This window comes from Phalacrocorax aristotelis, chromosome 7, assembly GCF_949628215.1.
Source record: "Phalacrocorax aristotelis chromosome 7, bGulAri2.1, whole genome shotgun sequence".
Taxonomy (NCBI): domain Eukaryota; kingdom Metazoa; phylum Chordata; class Aves; order Suliformes; family Phalacrocoracidae; genus Phalacrocorax; species Phalacrocorax aristotelis.
The window spans coordinates 33880992-33906233 of NC_134282.1; the positions used below are offsets into that span (position 1 = coordinate 33880992).

Genomic DNA, 25242 nt, shown 5'->3' on the forward strand with positions numbered 1-25242 from the left:
ATTTTCCTGCCCGCCCAGGGAAGCTGCCCACAGCCTGGCTCGCTCTCGCAGCCCACCCAGGAGCTGGCTGGCCAGCTCTTCGGGCTGCTGCCCTCAGCCCTCCAGCCTGTGCAAATCCTTATGCCATGTCCCGACCCTGCGCAGCCCTCCGCCCCCAAAGCATGTCCCCATGGTTGGGGCCAGCTTCCTCTGGGGACTGCAGGGCACCCAAAGCCCTGAACAACCTCCCTCCCTCTTCTCTCCTGCTCCTGACTGACTCCACCATGAGAGCTGAGAGGACTGGTCACTGGTAGTGTATTTGTATGTTGATACAAATGAAAACAAAACCCAAAAATTAACGACAACAAAAATGTTTCTCTGGATGAGAGCAAAATAGGAACATTTACAAATACTTCTGGCTCTGGCTTGGATCAAATTAATGTTAAATAAAAAACCCAAACAAATAAAACAAAAACCACACCACCCCATCCCCCCCAGATTATAAAAAAATAAGAATATACACATTCAACGAGCTTATTACAGTATAAAGTTACTGGGGCCCAGGCGCTTCTGGTCCCACTCCTGGGGCAGCATGGAGGGGTTGGGGCAGCCGTGCCTGGTGGGTGCTGCTGCCCCAGAGCTCGGCTCCCTGACTCCTCAAGGGTTTTGGCTTTTTTTGCTCAGCGCTTTTCCAGCCCGTGACTCACCGCAGGGCCAGGCCTGCGCGTTTCCACTGCCAGCTTGGGAAAGCTGGGCAACCCAGAGAGCCAGTCAGTCCCCATCATCTCGTACCTAGTGGGACAGGGGATGCCAGCCAGCTTCTCATCCCTCCCAAAGTCCTCCAGATCCTCCTTCCAGGAGCAGAGCTGCCCTCTCCCAGCAGGAAAGGGGGACGGGGAAGACAAGACAAGGAAGTGGGGGATGCTGCTGAGCATCCCCACGCCTCCCATGGGACAGGCATGGGAGCAGGTACCACGTCCTGATGCTGCCCACAAGGAGCAGCGGGGGCAGGAAAGGGTGAAAAAAAGTGGAGAAGGAGGAAAGACAAGACAGAGCCAGGACCAAACTCACCGCTCCAGGGATCACAGCAGTGAGACAGCAGGACAGCGGGGACCCACAGGAGCTGCTAACACAGGTGCTTGTACATATGTATCTACATGACAGCTGGGTTCGGGCACAGCGTGGATATATTATATACACACATACATACGGACACACAGACTTAGTGGCAAGTATGACTGAAGTAGGCGCCTCTTCCTAAGCCCCAGGCCAGAGACAGGACTGAAAATACATTTCCTAGGGCTTTGCAAAGCCCCTTCTCTAGATACATTTTCAGATGGTCCCAACAAAAAAAAAAACCACAACCCTTGAAGAAAAACCACCTCCCCAGACAACCAAACCCCCCCAAGAGAAATACCGCAGTGAGGAGTGAGAGCCTCTTCCTGTGCCATCCTTTGCCCCCCTGGCGAGCAGCAGCCACCATTTGGTTTGAATAAGGCACAGTTCGATAGCAGCGCTAATAGTTGAGGACAGGCAGCCACCTCCACCGCTCTGGTGCTTCCGCCCCGACAGCTCTGCTGAGTCCCAGAGGCAGCAGCTCTGGCAGCCCCAGGATGATGGGAAGAGACACGGGGGGTTCTGCGGGGAGGTGGCAGGTCTCAGTGTCCTGGTGAGCTCTTCTCGGAGCCAGCCCGGCTGTGGTTGGTGAGCAGCAGGCCCTCGCGCTGGGCATGCTCGAGGACGGCGGTGTAACAGAAATAATACTGCTCAGGGGTCTGGATGCTGAAGGCGCGCTGGGTCCGCATGCGTAGCACCGTCTGGTAGATGTTCAGCGTGCCCACGTCCTGCAGCTGGGACAGGCAGATGTCCAATGCGCAGAAGGTACCTGGGGACAATGACAGGGACGGTGTCAGCCACTGAAGAGCCACCGGAGGGGGCAGTGGTGGTCCTTGGCCCCCGAGACAACAGGCATCAGGAGAAGCAGGGCAGAGACTTCTCCCAGGTCTGATGACTGCAGAAAGTCCTGGGGACACACATTCCCTGTCAAACTGCTTGGATGGAAATGCCATGGGGGGAAGGCTGGACTCACCCTCCACCCCCAAGACCCCTGCCCCAGCGGCGAGGTTACCCTGTTACCTGTCCTGCCAATGCCAGCACTGCAGTGCACCACGACCGGGGGTCCCCTGGGGTGACCCTTGAAGCGAGGTCCCAGGGCGCTGACCGCCACCCTCTGCTGCTGCTTCACAGCCCCCAGAAAGTCGATGAGAGTGGCTGCAGAGGAGGGGACGCCATAATCTGGCCAGCTCAGGTACTGGAAGTGGGACACCAGCCGCCGCTCCCTGGTCTAGGGGGAAAGTGGAGGGGGGCGCAGTTAGACCCTCTCCCCTCCCGGCCACTGAGGACCCCTGGTGCACCCATGCTGTCCCCTGCCAGGCAGCTGCAGCCACGCACCTCCGAGCTGTGGATCTCCAGGATTGTTTTCTTGTAATGGTTGAGGTTCTCCACGCCCAGGTTGGTGATGGTCAGGGCCCCGAAGCACATCTGGAAATCCTTCTCCAGGGGCCAGTACTGGCCACACTTTCTTCTGCCTCCCTCCTCTAGCCTGGGAGCAGAAGAAGGATAAGCTAGTGATGTCCTCCTCACCCTGCTAGGGACACATCCCATGCCACCCAGCCTTGGTCCCTGAAGGATCCTGCAGGGACCAAATGGTCCATGCCTGATGCAGCATCCCCACCCTGCAGGACTCTGGCTGGTACCACAGCTGCCAGGTCACTGCAGAGAGCACATCACTGCTCATCCAACATTTTCTGAAGAAAAACAGGGCTGTGCTGTGCCCAGGGCACTCACCGGGTTGTCATCACGATCACCAGGACGTTTTGCTCCCACACCATGCGCCAGAAGTCACCATAGGTGTTTTCCAGAGGCCCTGTGGGGACAGACCGCATATCAGCCCAAAACCTGACTGGTTTGGGCAAGCCTTTTCACCCTGCAGCCTCCGCCAGCCCTCCTTGCTCACCCCAAGGGACCACAGCCTCTTCCAGCAGGGAACCACCCCAGTGTGGATCCACCAGCCCTGCCTGGAGCTGCCACTGATTGCCCTCCTGCCCAGCACCACATCCCTATGGCTCAGCACTGATGCCCCCCGTCTCTGTTCCCTGCTGCTTTATCCCCAGGCAGATGGGGCAAAGCTGGGGGCTGAGTTTAAGGGCAGGAGGAGGGGGCTGCCACCACCACTGCTAGTAGGGGTCTGCTCAGCCCAGGACCTGATTTGTGGGAGGTGGCTCAAGGATGATGGACCTGCTCACCACGCTCTTCCAGGAGCTCTGGCCCCTCTTGGCTGTGGACTGGGAGAGGAGTAAATGCACCCAGAGAGGAGGGGGACTTGCTGGACAGTGCCCTCCTCCCAGACCATCCCCCCCTGCAGCTGGTGGGTTGATGCTGGGCAGGGAGGTGAAGCCATTGTGTGCATCAGGAGCAAAATAACCCCCTTGGTGGCTCCCACAGGGGCTCAGGGCCATACCCTGAGTCCCGATGTAAGCATTCCGCTGCTTATAGCCATCCATGAAGCTCGCATTGATGTAGTCGGTCAGCTGTGGGTGAGAAAAGTAGCACAGCATGAGTCCTCTGGAGCCCCATGGCTGGGACGGCTGCAGCGGCTCCAGGTGAGACGCAAGTTTCTGGCCCAGACTGGCTCACCTCCGGACGGCTGTATGGCTTCGCCAGCTTGACACGGGTTTGGTCCAGGCAGGGCACATCCCCATACCGGTTCTTCTCCTGGTTGTAGGGTGCCCTGGGAGGCAGGGGAAAGGGGGGAAAGGGAAGCAGAGGTGTTTTCCAGGCGGGAAGGGAAAAGCAGCATCCCTGTCTCTGCACAAGCCTCTGGCGGCTGTAGCCTGGGCTCTGCTGCCATCACCTGGCCGAAGCCTTGGGAATCTGAGTGCCAGCCAGGTCCTTGTCCCTGCTGTCCCCTGCATGGCTCCCTCCTACCCCCGGGGGCTGTGGGAGCTGCAAAGGGGGCTCAAAGCATCATTAGGCTGGGGGTCTCCAATGCTAACCCAAAGCACTGTGTCCCAAAGAGGTGGCTGGACTTCCACTGAGAAGCAGCAGCAGTGTGGGGAGGGTGGGATCCAGCTTTTTCAGAGCAAGAGAGGGGACCCTCATGCTGGCCTGTATCCAGCTCCTTCCCCCCGACTCACAAAGAGCAGACGAAGGTACCGGCCGGGCTCCTACGTCGAATATCTTCGTACTCTTCGTAGATGCCCCGTTTCTGCTTGTGGCTGACGTGATCCAGCAGCTCCTGGAGGGTGACGGACTTGGGCCCAGGGACATGGACAGAGCCGTTATCTTTGGGGGCCACCAGCGGCACCAGGATAAGCTCATCCAGGGGGTCAGGGTGCCCATTCTGCTGAGGCAGGAACCGACAGTTCCAGCTCAGAGGGTCCAGTTTGAGGGACCCCCCAAGATACTCAGGGAGGCACTCCCGGGGCAGGTGCTCCTTCAGCTCTGCCATCTTCACCATCTGCACCTGTGGGAGGAAGAGGAGGAGCAGGGGTGACTCCCAGAAGGATGGAGAGAGTTTGCTGGGGATGGGGACAGGGATGCCAATGGCCTGGCGTGGTCCCAATGGAGCCCAGAGATCTCCCCCAACAGCATCAGGGTCTTCCCCCTTCCTCCCCTCACCTGGGAGGGCACCCAGGAGAACATCGGTGGTGGGGCAAGGGCTGGTCCCCCACCACATACCCGGAGTGGGAGCCACACCACACCCAGCTCCAAATCTGCAAGTGGCTCCAAGCTCCTCCCAAAGCAGAGGGGCAAAGGCCAGCCCAGGAGACATCAGGCTGGAAAGGCGCTCTATCAGCAGCACTGCTGATGCTCAGGATACTGGTTTAGGAATTTTTGGCTTTGCCAGATAGGGCAGGTATTTAAGTCTCCCTTTCCTCCATCTACTCAGCAAGTTTCCTTTTCTTCTAATCATTTACCATTGCCTCCATTGCTGCTGCTGGCAGCCTCACTGTAGAGAAAGAAATCGAAGGCGATTTCAAAAGGGGTTCAGATATTTGATGAAAATACCGAAACAACTCGGTCCCAATGAAACAGGCCGTGAAAGCCTGTTTCCCACAGGTTTGGGCTCAGAAGCTTCCAGCGGACGGGGCCGAGGGATGCAGGCTGCTGACACCACCCTGTTCCAAAGGGAAAACAGCCTCAGCCGTCCCCACTGAGGGTCCTGTGCTGCAGGGGTCACGCTCACCCGCTCCCGCAGCTTCTCCTTCAGCAGCAGGCTGATGATGGAGTAGGGCACGCGAAACCACATGGGCGCTCCAACGATGAAAACCTTCTTGAGCCGAGCCGGGAAGGCACCCTGCAGGCAGGAGGGGTTCAGATCATGCTCACAGGGAAGAACTAGCCCCTCTCCACGCTCTGCTGGCAGGGGGAACACATCCAAGCAGAGGTGATGACCAGCAAAGGGACCCCATGGTGGCAATGCCACATCCAAAGTGTGCCTCGCACACAGCCGTCAGCCCATGGCCATGCTTGTTTTATGCTGATATGGAAACAAATTATTTCATTGGAATTAGGTAGGCAGAGGGTTTGGCTCCATGGGGGACAGGTGAAGCCTGGGAGCTGGGATTTGTGCGGGGAAAACACCCCAGCCAATATTTACTGGTATGTCTTTTTTCCGGAGAAGGGAGGAGGCACAAAATGCCAGCACGATTAAAAAGTAATTTGCATCTGTTTTCCCAAAAGTGCTGCCAGCAGCTGCGAGAGGAATCCGGCACGGGGACAGCTGATCCCCTCCCACCCGTGGGACACTGCAGCCCCGGCTGGGTCCAGCCTGGCAGGCTCCCAATGCCTTCCTGAGGTGCTACGAGGCTGGAGCCAGTGCTCCTTGCCTGAGACGTGGTCAGCATGGTCTGGCATGAGATTTTATGTCAAAACCACAGGACTTGACGGACTCAGTGAGCGAGGGGCCCACGTGGCATCCCCAGACACAGGATCACCCCCCGCTGTCACCTTCAGGAGGTTGAGGATCTTCTTGCTGAGGTCCAGCTCGAAGTTGGTGTACTGCGAGCCTGCCATATCATAGATGAATACCAGCCCATTCCTCTGGGTTTCAAAGCTGAGAGAGGGGAAAGAGCAATGTCAACCTTGCAACATCCAACTGCTCACCTCCTGCATAAGGAGATCTGCCCCACGCTAACCTCATCTTCAGCTTGCTGATCCCAAAAAGTCCCCTTCTGTGCTTCCAGAAGGACTCATGGACCCAAAGCTCACTTCTGTGACCTCTTCCTACAACTCTTATTTAAGCCTGGTTCATGTCTTAAGCCTGTCTCAGCTGCACCACCCATGAAAGGTAAGTTCAGAAATGGAAAGAGCCCAGCAGGATGAATGGGACATCCCAGCTTTATATTTTTGGCAGGGCTCACGTTATGTCTTGCCAGCTGCAGGGCTGCCTCCTCCCCAGCCGAAGCCTGCAGGAATCACGGGCTTTGCTAAGCTGAAAGCTGGTCAAGGAAAGGCTGCAAAGAGCCTGGTTCAAGGGCTTGGGGGATTTTGTTCCAATGCTGAATGCCTCCATGTGGATGACTGGCTTGAGTTCAAACAAGAGGAAGACAGAGAATTTCAAGCCACAGGGAGCTGTGACCCCCTTCTCTTCCCTAACTGGAGATGGGACACCTGGAGGCATGCAGGCTGACTCAGCCACAATTTCACCTGCAGGAATTCACAGTCACGGGGGAGATGGCACATCTTTCCCCTGTGAAGCATTTTGGAAGGATATCATCAAAACCTCAGCAAGCAGCAGTATCTCCCCGCACCCCTGGGAGGGAAGGGGCTCCAGGGGACCCGCTGCCACTGTAAGACACAGTACCCTGGCTCACCTCTCCACCGCTCGGTCCAGCAGATAGAAGAGAGCCTGGAGCACCACGTGCTGCACACTCTTGCTGGGGTGATGCAGCTTGGCCGTGAAGAGGGCGATGGAGGCTCCCGAGGGGTCCCGCACGCTCTGGCGAGGAAACAAGGTCAGGCTCCCACAGCACTCAAGGACACCTGCGCGCAGTGGAGCCAGGACGAGCTGCCTGGTTGGGGTAACTCAGGAAGGGACACACACGACACCCCCACCTACCAGAATGGTGAACTTGCCGCTGAGCAGCTCCGAGCGCAGCGGCTCTTCATGCGGCTTCAGCTTCACGATGCCCTCCTTCAGCCGTGTCTCCTGCAGGCAGGGAGCCGTCGTGACAGCCAGCATGGGCACCCCATCCCTCCACCCACCATCACGTCCCCATGGGGCACCCAGCCCTCTGAGGGAAGCCCCAGCAAAGAAACCTCCGTTTCACGGCCCCATTTTCCAGCATGGGGAGGAGCAGCTTTGCAAAACCAGGATGGGAAGGGTATATATGCATATATATCCTTTCTATATGGGGAGATGCTCTGCAGGCATCACATGCCAGGCAGGAGGGCACCCTCTGAGCACACATGCTGTTCCCAGTGGAGGGGAGGAGATTGGGGTCGGTGAGATCTCCATGGTGACTTGCCTTGGCTGAAAGATTTTCCAGCCGGATAAAACCCATAAAGGAGGGTGGGGAAAGAAAACAAGGAAGGGGAGGGTCCTCCTTGGGACCAGAGATCTCTCAAAGAGCAGGAAGCCTTCAGCCTGGGGGGAACCCAGCCCCACTCACTTACCCGGTAGGAGTGAAAGAGCTCGATGGCCCGCAGGACATCAAACTTGCGGGCCATGAGGAACTTGACGGCCACATTCCAGGAGAGCGGGGACACATTGTACTGGCCCGTCCACTTGTTAATCTCCTCTAGGAACTGCTTGGTTGCCTGTGGGAGAGACAAGGGGTGTGCAGTGAGATCGGGTGGGAGGTGGAGGGGGATGAGTAACAGCAGTACCCGAGGAGCATCCCTGGTCACTGTGGAAGTTACACAGTCCTTGATGCACAGGCAGGGGCTGAGCATGGCTCAAACCCAGCAGCTCCTCAGGGTGAAGCAGAGTGCTCTACAGCAGGTACTGGGAAAGGAGGTAAGGGGTGTGGGGATGGAGATGGAGGCAATACCAGCGCAGGGAGGGAAGCAAGGGGTAGGAGTGCTGGCATTGAAAAAATGGCCTTGGGGCTAGGGGAGACTTGTGGAAGGGAGAGGGGGAGAAAAAGGAGGATTTTACAGGCAGCAAACCCCTGTTCAGACACAGCAGCCTGAGTGCAGTGGGAACCCATCAGCCAACAGCAGCCTCGCAGGGCTGCAGCTCTGCCGCGGAGCAGCAAACCCGGCCATGTGAGCATGGGTAATGAGCAAGACCGGCATGGAGGGCTGACGCTTCGACGTGCTACAGGACATAGCCCAGCTCACCTAGTAAGGCCAGTTTCACACAGCCAAAGACGACCACATGAGGAAGATTCAGTCCAGGGGGGTCCCGGGACACTCCCACTGCTCCCCACAGCCCATGGTCCCATAACACCTTAGGGACGTGCCACACATACGTGCTCCCCTCCCAAAGCACCGGCACTGCACGCACCCGAAACCATGAGAAACCGAGACAGACATTTTTCCAATCCTAGTGCTGACAGAGCAGAGTTTCAAAACCCAACCTGCAACCTCCCAGCAGGGTCAGAGTCCTGAAGGCAAGCAAAAAAACCCAAACCCCAAAACGTATTATTTTTACAAGCTGTGTAGGCTTGGGGTTTCTAAATGCCCATGCTAGTGAAAGCAGCTTTGCTTTCTGCTGCACACTGGCCCCCTGCCCCATACAGACACCCCGAGAGAGAAAGGGCAGCACGGCCCAGCCTTCTACCACATACTGCTCAAAGGACGCAGGAAGGATGGAGGGGTTCCCTGAAATGACCCACTCCCACCCAGACACACCCCAAAATGAGGGAGTTTCCATCCTCACAAGAATGGAGGATGACAATGACAGCGCGAGGAGGAGGCAGAGGGATGGTGAACACCAAAGGTCGTCTCCCAAGCGGGGAGCGCGGGAAGGCAGCAGTGTTGGATGTCATGGAGGAGTAACTAGGAGCTATTCAGCCAGAAAAGCTCGTCAGCGTTAATGACTTCCGACAGGAGGAAGCAAAGGGACAGGGTTTATCGGCCGTGCGAGGCTCGGCAGGGGCAGCGAGCCCCTCTCGTGGGACAAGCCTAAGGATCCTGGCTTGTCTGAGGGGGTCTCTCTGCAGCCTGCCTGGCTGGCATCGCAGCAGGCGTTTTTGGAAGGGGTACTGGCTTGCCCAGCTGCTGGAAGCCACTAAGGGCCAGCCCAGACCCCCAGCACATCGCAGCCAGAGGCTCCCTAACTCAGTACTGGAGTCCTGCAGAGTGGCCGGGTGAGCCCCAGTTGGGAGGGAACTTGCGGAACTGGGCTGGATCTGCTGCCAAAAGTGCTGGGAGGAATGTGAAAGTGGATGTTGATAGCCCAGCTCAAGCCCTTGCAAAAACCCCCTTTAAGCATTGCGATCCCTCCTGGCATGGCGGTGTGCCACAGCCAACCAGCTATGGCTTGGCAGCTGGGTTGGTCCCGCCATCTCTGCAGCTGCTGGGGGCGATGAGCTGGAGGGGAGCAGGCAAAGTGGGGAGCAAAGGAGACGGGGCGTTATACACCCCTCTGCTTTGCATTCCCACCTCTCAGCCAGCAGGAGCTTTTCCTGGGAGCTGTACTTATAGGACACCTTTATCCTCATGGCTTCATCTCCAACAGCCTCCACTTTGCCGAAACAAAAGCAACTCTTTCATGGCCCAAATATCTAACAATTTATTCTCTGTTGAAGAGGGACAGGAAAATAAATCCTTCACCAGGGAGCCCCCTAAGGTCCCTGGCTGCCCAAATGCTGGGGCTGGGCTTGGAGTGCAAACCCAAAATAATGGCAGAGCTGCTCTTTCCCCAGCATGTGCGGGATGGCACGGGGATGGGGGTGAGCACCTGCCACCCTTGGACAGAGACCAGAGCCAATGCTGCAACTTGAGATGGCAAAGATGCCCCAAGATGACAGGGAAGACACCCCGAGGGGCACGGTGGCAGCGGGGAGAAGATGCAACATGTGATTCCAGTCTCCTTCCTCAACACCTAGGCCGTCATGCTTCATGCGATCCCATTTCCAGCACCCATCACGAGGGACACTGGGTTTTTTTTGCAAGGGGGAAGACCCACAAGAACAAGCACTGGCTTTGCAGGGCAGCTTCGCTATGAATTCCAGCTTTGCCCTGCTTTCTTCAGGAGCAAAATAAAATCCCAAACTTACCAGTGCTGACATTCAACAGCAGGCGAGCCAGGAGTTACTGAGCTGAGTATCAATACCAGCCGTAGCTCTGCCCCGCCACGTACGCTCCAGCGGGTCTCATCGTCATTTCTGGCCCCGATCCTGTACGGATTTATACAGGTGTTGAGCCAAGAGTGGCAGGGATCGCTCCACGCGCCGAAAATGAAGCCTGTGACCCAGAGCTGCAGCAAGAAGCCCCGTTTCTGCAAGCAACAGCAGCGCTGTGAGCAAAATGGTCTGCGGCCAGGCGTTTGGAACAATGCTGGTCTTTGGAGTGCTGGTGTCATTGAAGTCCCCGCTTCGCTGTGCCAGGGCAGGGTGGTGACAAAGCCACCGCTGCAGGAACATGGGGGCTCTTTGAGCCTCCTCCCCTGGGCTGCACAGGCAGCAAATCCACCTGCCTTCTTCAGCCTGGCGGGGGGAAATAGGTCCTGCAAAAATTGCAGCTGGGCTGAAAACCCGAAGGAAAATCGGTTTGGCTCCTCCGGTCCCTCTGCGATATGTTGGGGAGGGAACTGCAGAGATTCTATGGAGCGAGAGGTGTCCCAAGGTTGGCAGGGAGGGGAGAGGGGTGAATCCCCCCTGTGGCTTGCTGTCAGTAATGGGGGAGAGTGGAGATAGTGGAGGAAATCCTGATGGTCCTGAGGAGAACAACGGGGTGGCAGGACAGGATGTCCCAGCCCCAACCAGCACTTACCCAGGAAAAGAGAAAAACTTCCACTGTTTTGGCTTCCAAAGCGCTGGGGGCAGCCTTCCCCCACCCCAGTCTGATGATCCAAACCTGGAGCCATTATTGCAAATACCCCTTCATCTTCTCCATCCAATATTCCCGAACAACCCAAACATCTCGGATCCCCCCTCCCGGATGCCAGTGGGGGGAAGCCCAGCCACATCTCTCGCTGCAAACCAAGGCTCCCTGCCACAGCAGGGTCTACTAAAACCCTGTTTGCTGGAAGTTTTGGCCCCTCCACAATGCAGGGGAAACAAACCACAGGCACCTGCGGGAACACGGAGCACAAACACTCCCCGCTCCCTAAGATTTTATTACCCTGGAGAGACAGCAGTACTGCTCCTAGGAGCGGCGCTGATAAGAGGGAGGTGTGGTGGAGGAGAAAGCCCTGCATTTCCCAAGCACAAGCACGGGCTACAGAATGGACTCTTCCAGCTCTGGGCAAGCACTCCCTGTGGGCACGGGGGTTTGGGGAACCCAAGGTCTCCGTACCAACCCTCCTAAAACCCTCCTGTGGAAATAAAGGATGTTTTAAAAAAGAAAAGCCACAATGGCCAAACAGAAAACTGACCATCCAGTCCCTTTCGCCTTCGCATTGTGGGCCCTAAGGCCAGCAAGGTGGTGGATGCAACACCATGCCTTCGGCAAGCCCTTGGATCACCGCGGGGCAGAGGGGAGCTCAGCTTCGAGGCAGCCTCCGGCAGCATGCCCAGCCCCGGCTCTGCTTCCCTGTCCAGTGGGAAGCCTGGCAGATGTGGCTTGGGGTGCCGATATGGAGGTGGGTGAGCATCCCTGGGGATGATGATGATGAAGGAGGGGAGTGCCAGAGGTTGCTCTTGCCATCTAATGTGCCCCAGCTGGGTTACCGGCCCTGCTCCCCGAGCCGAGCAACATCCTCCCACGGTGACGCAAGGCCGGCGGAGGAAACCGGGACGTCACGGGAGGCCTGGGGCGTGGGAAGCGTGTGCACACGCATCCCCATGCCAGCCTGCCCATGGGGGAAGGCTGCCAGTGCTTGGCAGAGGCAGGGGGAAGACATCCCACTTTGGGGGAGCAAGACCTCAACCCCAGACTGCAGCACCCCTGCTTACCCAGGCGCCTGCAGCACAGGCCCTGCCAAGGCCTTTGGGGTGCACGATGTGCGGGCAGCTCTGTGGGCACAGGGTGAGGTGGGGGGCTTTGCAGATGGGGGGCTGTGTAGATTTGGGGGGGTGGGTTTTGCAGATAGGGCTTTCCTTGGGGAGAATGGCTCTACTGGGAAAAAGCAGGCCTGGAAACAGGGATGGGGGGAGGGTAGCGGAGAAACGGGGGCGGGGGGGGGCGCGGAGGGCAGCGCAGGGAGCGGGGAAGGGGAGCCCGGCGGGGACCTACCTGTTCCTCCTCGGCGCTGAGCTCCGCGGCCATGCTGGGCGGCACGGCCCCGCTGCCCCCAGCGGGATGTACTGCGCCGGGCCGGGCCGGGCTAGGCGGCGGGCGCCCCGCCGGAGCCCATCCCCGAGGACCGGCGGCGCTGCGGGCACCGGACCCTCCCGGCCGCTGCAGGCTCGGAGAGGGCGGCTCCGCTGCGGGGTGCCCGCCGAAAGTGTCGAAATATTAAAAAAAAAAAAAAAAAAAGTATACGTGTAGGTCTCGCAGCCTCCTCCACCCCCTCGGAAGTTTCGCTAGCCCCGGGGAAGCGCCGCTCGGCTGGGCCGGGCCGGGCCGAGCTGAGCTGAGCTTAAGCTCCCGCCCCGCTAGCCTCCGCTCTGCCCCGGCGGGGGCGGCGGCAGGAAGCGCCCGCAGCCCCCTCCCCTCGGCTGGGCTCGGCTGGGCCGGCCCCGGCGGGCGGGCGGCCAGGGGAAGGCGGGGGACAGGAAGCCCTCCCCGGCGCGAGGGGGGGGACGGCCGCCGCCTCCTCCTCCCGAGCCGGCGGCAGCGAGGGCAGCGGCCGCGACGGAGCCCTCCCCGCCCCGGGCCGGGCTCGGCTCTGCTGGGAAGGCGTCGCGTTCGTCCGCTGGCTCCGGTAACAGCCTCGGCGAGGCGATAGCGCCAGGCAGCTAAAATGGTGGCGGGCGGCCCTGCCTGACACCCACCGGTGCTACCGGTGGCGGAGGGCGAGGCGGGAGGCAAGGAAGGGGCAGAGCGGGAACAGCGCGCCTGGAGACCCTCAGGGCTCTGCCTTCCAGCCTGGGACACGTCCGCACCCGGGCTTACGAGGGACCTCCGAGGAAATGCACACATACACAGCGCGGCCTTTGGGAGCCCACTACCAAGTAAAGCTCCCCGGGGCCCAAAATCAGTCTTTTTTCTTTATTCTGGATGTGTGTGTTACCCCCCAAACTGCATGAGCAGCAAACCCATGATGGGAGCTGTTGGCCTGTCCCCAGGATCGGCTCCCTGGAGCAGCCCCGCTGCTGCAGCACGCAGCCTCACCTTTACGGACAGCCCTTCCCAGCAGCTCGTGGCAGCGGTGTCCTTCCTTGCCGGTACCTTGTCCTCTGCCCCACAGCCTCCCCGCAGGCCCGCAGCTTTCCCTTACACAAACAGGCAGCTGTGTTTTCCAGCTGTTTCTTTCTTCTCCCTCCTCTACAAATACCTCCTCAGCATTCCCCTGGCTGGGCACAGGTGTCAGCGCCCAGATGGAGAGCCCCCGGAGGGCCTGCAGAAAGGAGCGGGGACCCCAGGGAGCAGGGCCCTGTGCCCTAAAGCTGCAGCCCCACCAACAAGCCAGGCCCTGGGGCTGGGGGACATTTTGTTCAGCCGAGGAGGCAACATGCATTGGAAACATGCCCGCAGCCAGAGCCTTTGCACCTAACTCAAGAGAAAATGGAAGAAAGGGCAGAGGGAGGGGGCTGAGCCCTGAGCTGGATGTGGGCTCGAGGGCTGTGTGTTTGTCCTCCAGAGGCCCAGGCAACATCTACAAGTTGAGCTGCCTGCTCAGCGCTACTGCCCCAGACTAAATTTAAGCCCCCAGGTTGTGACCCCTCCTCGGGCACTGCTGAAGCTGCCCAGTTGGGAGCAGGGCAGGGAACAGCTGGGAGCAGGATCGAACCCAGCAAATAGAATAGTCACGGCAACAAACCGCGTTGGCCCTGGTGACTTCCGTTTGACACCCTCTCTCCAAACACAACCTTTCGTTTCCAACAGGAATTGTAACACAAATATTTATTTCTCCGGCCCAGCTCATGCTTTTAAAAGGGAAGCTATGCGGCATCATCTGGAGCTGGTGGAAGCTACAGTTGCTTCCCTCTTGCTCTCTATCATCGATCTGAGCAAGCAGCTGAAGGCAGCCCCTGTTCAGCTGCACTGTCTCTCCCTTCCCTTGGCTGGAAGACCTTGAAGGTTGCTACAGGGCAGCAGGGAAGCGGTAACCTGAGCTGCATCCCTCTCTGCCCTGAGGGATGCACAAATCTTACATCCAGCTGCCCACCTCTGGGTTTAATTGGAAGGAAAACTACCCTGATAGGAGGCTGGATGCTCTCCCTGTGGTCCTGTGCCAGACCATGAGGCCAAAGCATAGGGGGAACCCACTGCTGGAGCAGCCCAAAGCCTTCAAGGGACGGGGAGGACAAGACAGTTGAGGTGTCTGTCCTCCTCCCGCAGGCCAGTTGCTTCACATGCTAAAAAAAAAAAAAAAAATAATAAAATAAGCAGCTGTTTGAAAAAGCCCGAAGCATGCTCGGCCCTATCCAAACATTGCGGAGCCGAGGTGTTGTTTCCTCCCCTCCTGGGGAGGGGGAGCCAAGGCTGACCCCTTCCCACAGCCAGCTCTGGCCGCAGTTGGGACAGTTCCTGCTGCCCACTGGTATAATCAATAGCGGCTGCGCAGCCAGGTGATCACACGCAACCCACGTGCTTGGCACACAAACAAGTGTTTTTCTGGGAAAAACATGGGGTGCAAGGGCAGGATACAAGGGCCCACGCTATCTGCAGGCGGCCATCCCTGCTGTCTGTATCTCCTCCTAGATACAGGCCCTCCTCTGGGGGCATTTTCATAGGCGGCTGGGAGCAGACTCCCCAGAGCCATGCTTAGCCTGATATTTCATCTCCTGCCTTCACAGCGAGAGCGTTCCTGCTCTGGCCTTTTAATCTCCCTTTGGAAAACAACCTGGGGACAGCAAGTACAATCGCTTCATCCCTGCTAAAAGCAGAGAAAGGCAAGCAGCCGGTGCTCACAAAGCGGGCTTGGGCTGGATAAGAGGGTGCAGGGAGGAGAATCAAACCCCTACAAGCATTTCCTCCGCTCCAGTTAGCGCTGTAACCGATTTTCCAATCCCTATTTGGGAGGCACAGCACGCATCCACCCTTAGGTAGCAGGAAGACGCTCAAGAATTTGTCTTTCTGAGAAACCTTTTATTTGGCACAATCAATGCTAGCGTTTTTCAGAGCGAAACCATTCCTTCCTCCCCCTACTGAGAAAAGCCTTGAGTACAGGCTTCTGCCGTGCTCGCGCCACACAAAGCTGTGCTCAGAGGCAGGGCCTGCTGCGATGCAAGGAAATTTAGTTTTTCCTCAGTAACATGTGGGTGTGGAAAGCCCAGCCTTTGGATTTACAGCAGCCTGCTCCAAACTTTTTGTTACTAGAAGTGGATTGACCACAAAACTTTCATTGAAAAGGCCTCAGTTAACAGCTGGATCAAAGGCTGAAACGCCCCGATTTCCAGGGCCAGGGCTGCTGTCAGGGCTGGGGTTACGAGCAGCAGCTGCACCTCAGAGGTCTGAGCACTGTTCATATACTGGAGCTTTGCCAGGGGCTTTAACAGAAGCAGGGTCAGGAGCTGAACCGGGAACCCTGCAGCGTGGGGACAGATCATTTCATTTCCCGATGCATGACTGCTTTAGCAAAGAACCGGACAATCCTGTTAAGGCCTCACAGAAGCCCGAGAAAAAAAAAGAAAAAAAGAAAAAAAGAAAAATAATAATCCAGCAGCACTTGGAGCAAGATATTCCACTTTTATGCCCTTTAAACAAAACCATCCTATCATTCATTACCTTTGCCCCCCCTCTCAGGGAGCGTGAATGACAGTGAGAAGCAGAAATCCTTTTCCTTTCTCCTTACCCAACCGGTTTGTCCCAGCAGCCTAATTCTCCATCTGGCTCACTGCTTCATCCCAGCCCTCCAGAGAGTTTGCTGGCTCAGGGGTAGACAAATATTCCAGCTCGTAGTGCCCGTTCCTTGCAGCCACCGTGCTGCTTAGGTGACCCTTTTCCACTGCCAGCTTTTTACTCTTCTTGCTCTCAATGATCTGCTGGAGCTGACGCCCAGCATAGTCTGGCTTGGCAGTGAGCACAGTAGCAGGCACAGCAAGCCCGAGGATTTCAGGTACCATGTAGGGCCGGAGCCAGCCCACCAGCGGAGTGCTGCCGGGGGTATAGTGGGTTTGCTTGTGATAGAAGAGAAGTCCATCAACCTGTAAAAAGGAGAGAGGCTGAATGAAAGGCCAGAGCTGGAAGCATTTGCAGAGTGGATGACAGAGTGCCAGACAACAGCACTGCTCTCCATTTACAGGCCAAAACTACCAGCTGGATCGTTTTTCCCTTCAAGCAGTGCAATAAATAGCAGAAGGGAAAGAAGAAACCTGCAAAGCTCCTGTCCTGAAAGATCAGCACAAGCCCAGCAACTGCCGGATGGCTTTAAGTCGTCAAAAGCAAACAGTTTCAGCCTGATGTTGGCATGGGCCAGCACTTTTCCTCTGGTTGCTGTGATCCCGTTCTGCAGAAAAGCCATCAGGTTTCTGAATAAGGCAGCACACAGAGAGGCCACTTTACCGGATTAAGGTTATTTTAAATCATACATTTGGAGAGTAATTAGTCAGAGCGCGTGATGCCAAGGAGCCCTGATTTGTAATGCTGCTACAGCTCTTTCAGCTGGCTTATGCAAAATAAATTCTTCATGTTTCCCAAGAGAGAACTTCTCCAGCAATCAATGATAGTTAAGAGCACTCAGGACTTTAAAGGTTTAGGCCCTAGCTCTTGTGCTCCTTCCACACTCTGCAATACTGCAGCTGGCTGACGTTTTCTCTGCTTCCCCACCATGCTAAGGGATTTTTCACCCCCTCTTCCTGTGCTCCCCGGGGGTGCACTCTGCACAGTTAGATCCTGCTGTCGGCTGACTAATGGTGGAGGTGGTGCTCCTCTTAGCTCAGCCTTTCAAGTTCTTAAAAGGCCTACGAGTAAGAGTGGCTGAGTGAGCAGAAGAGATGAGAAAAAGGGCCTAGCTCAGGCTGAATGGCTCCCAGGCCCCTCCCCAAGCCTACAGCTCCCAGAACATATACAGCAGAATGGCACCTATATCAGCAGTGAGCTGAGGCATGGGTGAACCAAGCAGATAGAGGTGATATCCCCTACTACACTGGACTGCAAGCCAGGCTGAGCAAAGAGCAGCATATGTCCATGTCTGCTGGAGCTTAACATCCATGGAGCAGATGTGGTAGAGCATCTTGCACTACTGTCCTTAATTTTCATTCACTGTTAAGATCTTGCAAAATAATCCTAGAAAAAGGGGGATTCCTTTGCTAGGAAAACATAAAACCAGAACAGTAAACATCATTATGAGCTTGTATAACCCTCTGGATAGCTAAAGTGCAAAGCTTCTCCCTCCTGTGAAGACTTGTGAAGAGTCAGATGCTGCGGCACCCCAGCACCATGCCCGCACATCCAGCCCATTCCTGTGGGTGCATGGCACTTGGTGACTAATGGAGATTCTCCAGCACCCACAGGGATTCCGGTAAAGCTTAGAGACTGGAGTGGCTTCTGCCTTCCAGACCAATCCAAAGATCCTCCCCGAGCTGGAAAATTCAAAGTAGTTCAGCCTGGTGGAGAGTTAGGTCACGTTCTTCCTTCCTCTGATTTCTCTTAAGTTACTGAATTCCCATATTCCTTCCAGTTTATTTAATTTGTTGGCCAGGTCCCTACCCTGAGTCACCGCACTGACACCAGGCACATCAGAACATGGGCTGACACTGTCCCTAAACAAATGAACCTGATGAGAAACTGGCCTGGCAGGATTTCATGTTTCATGGCCACACTTTTCAGATTTTGGGTGCTTAACAGTAGGCCCGTTCCTTCACACCGGGGTTTCTCAGAGACTTTGGCTCCCTGTTCCCTCGTGGAAACTTGAATGTTGTTTTACTCAGATCTGCAAATACAACAGTAAATCCTAAGATCCACTCCAAAAACCACTCCAAACTCAGCGCCAGTCAACTGATCCAAAATCCACTGAATTCAGTGGAAAAAATTTCCACTGAATATAGTGGATCAGATCCTAACTCTAAGGTTACAGATTAACTCTGAAGACCCAAATCTGAAAGCGCTGACCACATCTATTGCCAACACACACACAAGATGCTTGTAAGCGTCACAAGATGCTGGGCCCGGGCATAAGCAGACCTCTATTATACTGCACCATCTATAGCAAGGCTGTATTTTGCCTTCTGCAAAGTTTCTTTCTTTACGTGCTGTGGGTGGAAGTTACTTGCGGGGACTTCTCAGGCTCCCTCTTGTGGTACATCACAGTTCCCTCCATTCCTGGAAGCGGCACCATGGGTTCTGTGGGGTTACTGGCTGCTTTGAGCCAAATTACACCATGTTTCACTCGTCAGGGTCACACTCCGATGTATTGACCAGAGAACCTAGGGGGCAAATCACAGCTGGATCACAAGGGAGAGTCTGATTGACTCCATCTCCCGCCCCCGGCATTTCGCAATGGTCTCCTTTGCGGGCTAACGTTTCTGCTCTGACCGCAGTGGGGCAATTCGCCTTGCCATTTCTCGTGGGAGCAGATGCCTCAGGAAGCAATGAAGCTTTCTTCAGCAAATACGGGAATGACTGTTTCTACAGAGGCACTTGGAGTATTTGTAATTGAGCAAGTCAGCTGTAGGAAAACCTGGGATGCTTTCTCAGCACTCCCTGATCTGTGTTCAGAGTGGCGTTTTGCATTGACCAGCAAGGGGCTGGGACTTTCCGACTCTCTCTAATGAATGTCCTGGCTTTGACCAGCAGAAGACAGTCAGCCCTCACAGCCAAATCAGCGTCCCTTAAATTTAAACCTGCACTTACGTTCATTGCTATCTTGGGCCAGGAGAGCACAAGAGACACAGTCAAATCAATATGGTTTTTGGCTTAGTGAGACAAGTTACCTCTCTAGAGACTGTTCCTGATTTAGGTCTAAGACCAGGCACTCTGCAGGAACTGCTGCAGCCACTGGGAGAGCTTCTGGCTCCCAGATGTTTGTCACTGATGCTGTGGCGGAATGCCACCACCTCCTCCATCCTCTTCCACTTCAGTGCCAAATCAGCCAGGATAGCCACTGAAAGCAGCCTGAGCTGTTTTCACAAGGGCCCCCGCCTCACTGCTCACAACCACAGACAGATGAAGTGAGTGGCACATTGAGCTGCCTGTCCTGCTCTTCACCCACAGGTCAGAGGGACCTGAACAGCACCTACTTCTAAAGCTGCTGAAGCAAATGGAGGTGCCCTGTTCAGCCACTTTTGCTGGGAGAATAGCCGCCTGAGGGCCAGGAGAAGCAGGAGCCAAAGGAAGGAAGCTGCCTATTCTGTACCAAAGCAAAAAGCAGAGCTCACACTATCCCCTCCAGAATACCCACTGGCAGCAGAACAGACTCATCTGAACCCCTCCCAGCCATTGCTGCTACAGCCATCTGCCCCTAGCTCCAGTGTACCTCAAGTGCCCATCACTAACACCCAAACCCCATAGAAACTGTCAGGAGGTTACCACCAACCCCCTTCTTCCTCCCCACAAGACACAGGGTAGGTGGGTGTCTTGCACATAGACAGATGGAAGTAGCTAGGCTAAGGAAACACAGCCTGTTACAGAGGTCAGAGAAAGGCACCACTCCGCCCACCTCGCAGAACCCTGGAGAAAACCACCAATAAGGGAGATCCTCATGCCCGTACCCATGCAAGCTCACCCAGGGCAGCAGGCAATACCAGCTTTGGCCCTACAGCGGTCACCTGTCCATCATGCCGCTCATGAATGGGAGCTACCCTTCTTCTGGAGGCAGTCTGGGTGTCCACATCAACCCTCTCTTCCCCAAGGGCTCTTTTAGACAACAAGTCAACAGCAGTAAAGGCAGCCCAAACATGGGGGATGCTATGGTTTAACTCTTGCTAATTAGTTTGGTTGGATTCAGCCTGTACCTGGTGACAGGGTAACAGACCAGCCACGTGCATAAAGGGCATCCATCCCCCATACACAGAAACAACAGCACAGCGCAGCAAGCTTCCCGTAGGCCTCAGGAGAGCATGGTTCCCTAGCGAAGGGGATGCACCTCACTCCAAGCGCTGGCAGATGCACAGCGGGGCTGTCTCTAAGGCCGAGGTCCAGGCCCCTGCCTGCGTGTTCTCACCTCGAAGGGGAAGTCCATAGCCAGCACTTTACAGAGACTGTCCGAGGAGCAGGGGAAGTTCTGCAGGCCCACAAATTTGTACTGAAAGAGTAAGAGAGGGTTAGAAGAGATAATTGCATGGCCTAAAGCAGTACAAGTCACTGAATTAAGCACTGGTGTGGAGGTAGCCAAGATGGAAGGATTTCCCCCAGTGCAAGATCCACCATTTGAGAGACAGGGTGAGGGACAGGCATCAGGCAAAGTAACCAGAGAGGAGATCTCAACAAGCAGGGACCACATCATTGAACTGCTGGCCTTCCTGCCATGGGGTATTGGGGTCCCAAAAGCAAAAATAGAGGCTCAAAAGAGGATTAGACCAGCTCCTGAAAGGCAGGTCCCCTGGTGGCCATTAACTCCAGGGTCTAGGTATGACCACTGGCTGCTGAACTCAGAGGGAACATGACAGGTATCCCCAATTCCTTACTCTTTCCATAGCAACTGGTCTCTATCATTACTCCGGGTTATTGGGACAGAGAGACCTCTGATGAAATTCAGAACAGCAATTTGTAAAGCAAACCCCAGATCTAGAGACAAAATGGTAGGACCAAGCTGTCCATTGGTGCCAATCCTATACCCACTAAAGTAACTGGAAGGACCTGCATAAAAACCTACAAAAATCACCCCAGCCACCAGAGAGGACAGGGTGGGAAGAGTCTTTAGAGGTAATCCCTGCCATCTCTCCAGCAATGCTGGATCAAGCATATGCACTGCTGCAACTTTACACATCTCATTGCAATAACAGAAGATGACCTTTAAAAGAAGGCCAGGGGACTGCCACCACGATGTCCAGACAGCACAAAATCTAGAGTGCCCAGAAAGATCTATTTCAGATATTTTATCGTCCCAATTCCAAATGGCCTCCCCTCCGGCGTTTAATGGGACATGCGGATGGCGGAGACCCAGCCCACCACTCCCACATGCACCCAATACCTTTTTTCCAAGCATCTAAGGCTGCAGAAGGACTTCTAAGGAGAGCTGACTCTGAGATGCTCTTTTAACCAAAAGAGAAAACAATGACCTCTGGGCAGGATGCAAAGCAGACAGACGTCTGCTCCAGGCTGCTGGCAAATCTTTCCACCCAGGAAATGGAAGCTGAAACGAACCCCCCTTTGTTAGGTAGCTGTCTTCTGGATATTCCTGTTGGAGTCAGAACCGGATGTTCTTCAAATACAGATACCTTTGCTGCTGGCAGAGGAGCGGTCATCCCTGTTTGCGACTGATCTCCTCAGCCCACAGGAACTGCTCTGCTTAACTGTGAGCACACACAGAGGCCGCACAGCAGTCAGGTTCTGCTTTGCAAACTGTGCCCCATAAGCCAGGCTACCAAATCTCTTATGTCTGTCCCCAAAAATCACCTTCCAAGCTGCTGTGGGTTCTTGGTCTGACCTCCGTGTATAAGTCTTCAGAGGAAGACTTTTATTCTCGTTCAGCAGGGACTCTGAGTGGCAATCCAGCATCTATCCTGACAACTTCAAGGATTACTTTAAGCAGGGGGGAGGGCTAAAGCTTTATGAGCCTTTCCTATTGCCTTGCAAGCCCACAAGACAACGCAAAAAATAAACCCCGTTGTAGTCAGGCTGCTGACCAACGCTGCCCCTGGAGAAACCACACTGGGTTTCCATGCTGTTTCAAGGGAAAGCTAAAAAAGGCATGGAAGTTAGTTGATACCCTGCAGTCTGAACTCCCTCAGCACTTTGGCTGGGGGAAAAAAACCAACCCATACTAATTTACAACACTCAGTGGTTCTATTTACATCCTGAACATGGCATCCCATTTCATCAGAAGGACACTTTGAAGCCTGATCGGGGGGGGTGGGGGGGAGAAAATGTTCCGCTTGTGAAAGAATGTGCTGAAGCCTGCTGAGCAGGAGAGCTTATCCCCCATCCTGCTTCTCCTCCCAGTACAAAAGAACTTACTGGATTAATCCTGCTTTTCTCTCCCAGCCCTTCCTCCTCCTGGATCTTTGAAAAAAGCCAGAAGAATCTGAAGTCAGTCTGTGAAAGGAGGCAGAAATTTAATCACTACCCACCACACATCACTGATCAGCACCTGCTGAGCATCTCCATTCCTCCACACTTGCCCGGGGGATGTACAAACTCAGCTTCGCCCGCAGAATCAGCCAGTACCCCAAACTCTGCTACTTCCCCCAGTACCCCCAAAAGATATACCCAATTACTCCAGTAGCCAGCAGCCCACAAGCTGTAAAGATGCAAGTGCTTAGAAGAAATAACCATCCTACTGCATGGGATCTTATGTCCAGTGCTGGCTGCAAAGCAGCTTACAGAACAGGGAACAAAAGGGAGGGAAGCGCAGACGGGAGAGATTCAGTACCTGGCAGTCATAAATGGGGTGTCCCCTCCAGCACATCACATCAAGGATATAGTACGTCTGCTTTGCCTCATTGTAGATGCAGTCCAAGATGCAGTACACTGTACACAAACACAGCAAGGTCCAGACATGCTCCAGAGACTGCCCAACCCCACAGGCTAGTGCCAGATCAAATCTCTCCTGCATTAAACCTGCCCTGACCTAAGGCCAAGAGGTGCAGAGGGATCCCCTTCTGCTAACAGAAGCTGCGACTGCAGAAAGCCTTTAGCTTGGAGTCCAACAAGGCTACAAAGGTACCAGCCAGAGGCACATCGAGCAAAGGCATGCTTCAGAAAAAGGCATTTATATTCAACAGCAATCACTCCTCAGGACAAGCAAAGCAACTGCAAGAGGTATTAAGAAAGACAGCACTGTACACAGCTCTCCATCGGAAGACAGAGGAGGTGTTGAGTTTTAATAAGGGTGTCAGTTAACCAGGCAACTAATTAAAATCTGTTCTTATCTAGCATAAACGCATCTGAGACTGTCCACATCTAGTCATCCCAGAGATACAGGAACAAACCTGAAGCTAACTTCCCCCCAGCACCAGAAAAGGGCACAGCTTCAGGGCCCAGGGTGGTAGAGGAGCAGCACAAAGCCTGCCAGTGAACACACTCACAGGGAGAAACAGGCAGTTCCCCTCCCTCTACCCCAAAAGCCTCCTCACGCTGTTACCTTTCTCACTCGTTGAATTGTGCCGGTTCCCTCCTGGCAGCAGGGATGGGAACCTGTTGACGCAGAAGCCACTCTTGGTGTAAGCTGCTGTTGTGCCCTGTGAGGAAACGGGAGAGGGGAAAAAAAAAAAAAGTCAAGCAAAACACATGGGCCAGTCTTATATCAGTTGGGAAACAGGTACAGGTCCCTTACTAAACGGTGAGCATCACCACTGCTGCCACTTACCCTGGACGCCACAACTAGCGCCCTTTTCCCGACAGGACACACTACTACAACCCACTCCTGCTCTAGATCCAAGGGAACGTCAACCAGCCATTCAGACAGCATCAGCTATGGAGAAATCCAGAAAATAAAAAGCAGTTAGCAACAACTGTCCTGAAGTTATAGAAAACTCACAGCAAGGTTTCAACTTGGCTTCTACAGCTACACTGGATACTTCAGAGGTAACTTGCGTTACCCATCACCCAGCATTATAGCACCAACGGGGCTCGCCCCCTCCCTCTCTCTAACCAACTGCCATAACACACTCTCCCCCAAGTCTTTCTCTTGCTTTCCAGCTACTGACTAAGCTTCAGACTACAGCACGGGGCTCACAGTCCTTGCTTGGGCACCTCTGTACCTTGGTTCCCACTCCAGCAAGTTAAATTAATGTATTTATACATTCATTTACACACATGGCAGAGCTTACAGATCCCTAAACACTGGAAGTAAAGAGCCCAGACAAGTTGACTTCTTCAGAGGCTGTCTAGCTGTGATCAACTGAAAGGCTGTATATCTTTTAGGACCAATAGGCCAGCCAAGGCTGATAAAAACCCATCAGCTGAGGTTTTCCTTCCTGGCGTCCCAGACACAGGGAGAGGTGGAACTGTTTAACCGACTGCTGCATAATGGGATGCAAATGCTGCCAGCTGAGGTGAAGTCTCCCAAAGCACACAGGTCGCCTGCCTCCGCCTGTCCTCCATTAGAACACAGCGTGGCTCAGGGGCAGAACTGAGGTGCAGCTCCTCACCAAGCACCAAGCCAGGCAGGACACGTTATTCTCAACCCCAATGCAGCCACCACCACAGCTGCTCAGCATGCCTGGCCTCAACTGCCCCACATCCCTCACTCACTCACTCTGCCCTGCACCTGCACCCTGTCACGGGCAGCCCCCCACCTGATTGGCGTAGCGCTTGGGTAGCTTCTTGCCAGCATCCACGTCCATCTCCTCTTCCTCCGCATCTTCCCCATCCTCGCTCTCCATCCCTGCCCAGTCGTCCTCTGCCAACCTCCTGGCATGGTTCACGTAGTCCAGCCGCCTCCTGGAGGGGGGGGGAAGAAACAGCCCAGCTTGCCCCCTGCGGTAAGCAGGCCACCGCCACCCCCCGCTTCCCACCGCCGAGGCCACGTCTCCACAGCCCAGGTCTCCCGGTGGGCCCAGCACGAGCCTGCCTGCCCGCCCCGCCGACGGCACCCCTCCGGCCCCCAGCTCACTCTCTCTGGAGACGGAGGAGGCGCTGGCGGCGCTCGGCCTGCCCTGGGCCACCACGGGCTTTGTAGGCAGCCAGGCGGGGGTGCGGGGCCGCCGGGCTGTTGGGCGCCGCCAGGCCCAGGCCGGCAGCCAGCGCCACGCTCAGATCCTCCATGGCAACGCCCGCCCGGCGCCCGCGCGTCAAGACGCACTTCCGCCCGACGGGGAGGAGGGTGGCGCCGCAAGACGCCCCCTGGTGGCGCGGAGGTTCCGTGCCAGGCGGCAGGCCCCCCTACCTCCTGTGACTGAGTTTCCCCTTCCCGCCGGGAGCGGGGACCGGGAAGCAGGCGGGGACACTCAGGACACGGTGGTGGGGGACATCCCGGGGACCACCGCGGGATGGAGG

At 55.6% G+C, this 25242-nt stretch overlaps 2 protein-coding genes across 3 annotated transcripts; both read right to left on the reverse strand.

Annotated features, from left to right (window-relative positions):
- Window positions 1-277: 277 nt before the first annotated feature.
- PTPN9 (protein tyrosine phosphatase non-receptor type 9) lies at window positions 278-12706 on the reverse strand. 2 transcript variants are annotated; one of them, XM_075099921.1, is made up of 14 exons: window positions 12331-12530; window positions 10212-10331; window positions 7660-7803; window positions 7103-7192; window positions 6858-6982; window positions 5992-6097; window positions 5228-5338; window positions 4176-4504; window positions 3676-3769; window positions 3500-3569; window positions 2827-2905; window positions 2431-2581; window positions 2116-2323; window positions 278-1864 (listed from the first exon to the last, which is right to left on the reverse strand). In XM_075099921.1, exons 2-14 carry the CDS (start codon window positions 10221-10223, stop codon window positions 1638-1640), a joined length of 1746 nt encoding a protein of 581 aa, XP_074956022.1. In that variant the 5' UTR covers window positions 10224-10331; window positions 12331-12530; the 3' UTR covers window positions 278-1637. The 2 variants fall into 2 exon arrangements, with proteins under 2 accessions (XP_074956022.1, XP_074956021.1); XM_075099920.1 differs by lacking the exon at window positions 10212-10331 and having other exon boundaries at window positions 12331-12706.
- Window positions 12707-15871: 3165 nt separating this feature from the next.
- SNUPN (snurportin 1) lies at window positions 15872-25050 on the reverse strand. The gene is made up of 8 exons (XM_075099923.1): window positions 24860-25050; window positions 24543-24687; window positions 23612-23716; window positions 23387-23483; window positions 22676-22773; window positions 22261-22338; window positions 20306-20386; window positions 15872-16349 (listed from the first exon to the last, which is right to left on the reverse strand). Exons 1-8 carry the CDS (start codon window positions 25009-25011, stop codon window positions 16020-16022), a joined length of 1086 nt encoding a protein of 361 aa, XP_074956024.1. The 5' UTR covers window positions 25012-25050; the 3' UTR covers window positions 15872-16019.
- Between the last annotated feature and the right edge of the window lie 192 nt (window positions 25051-25242).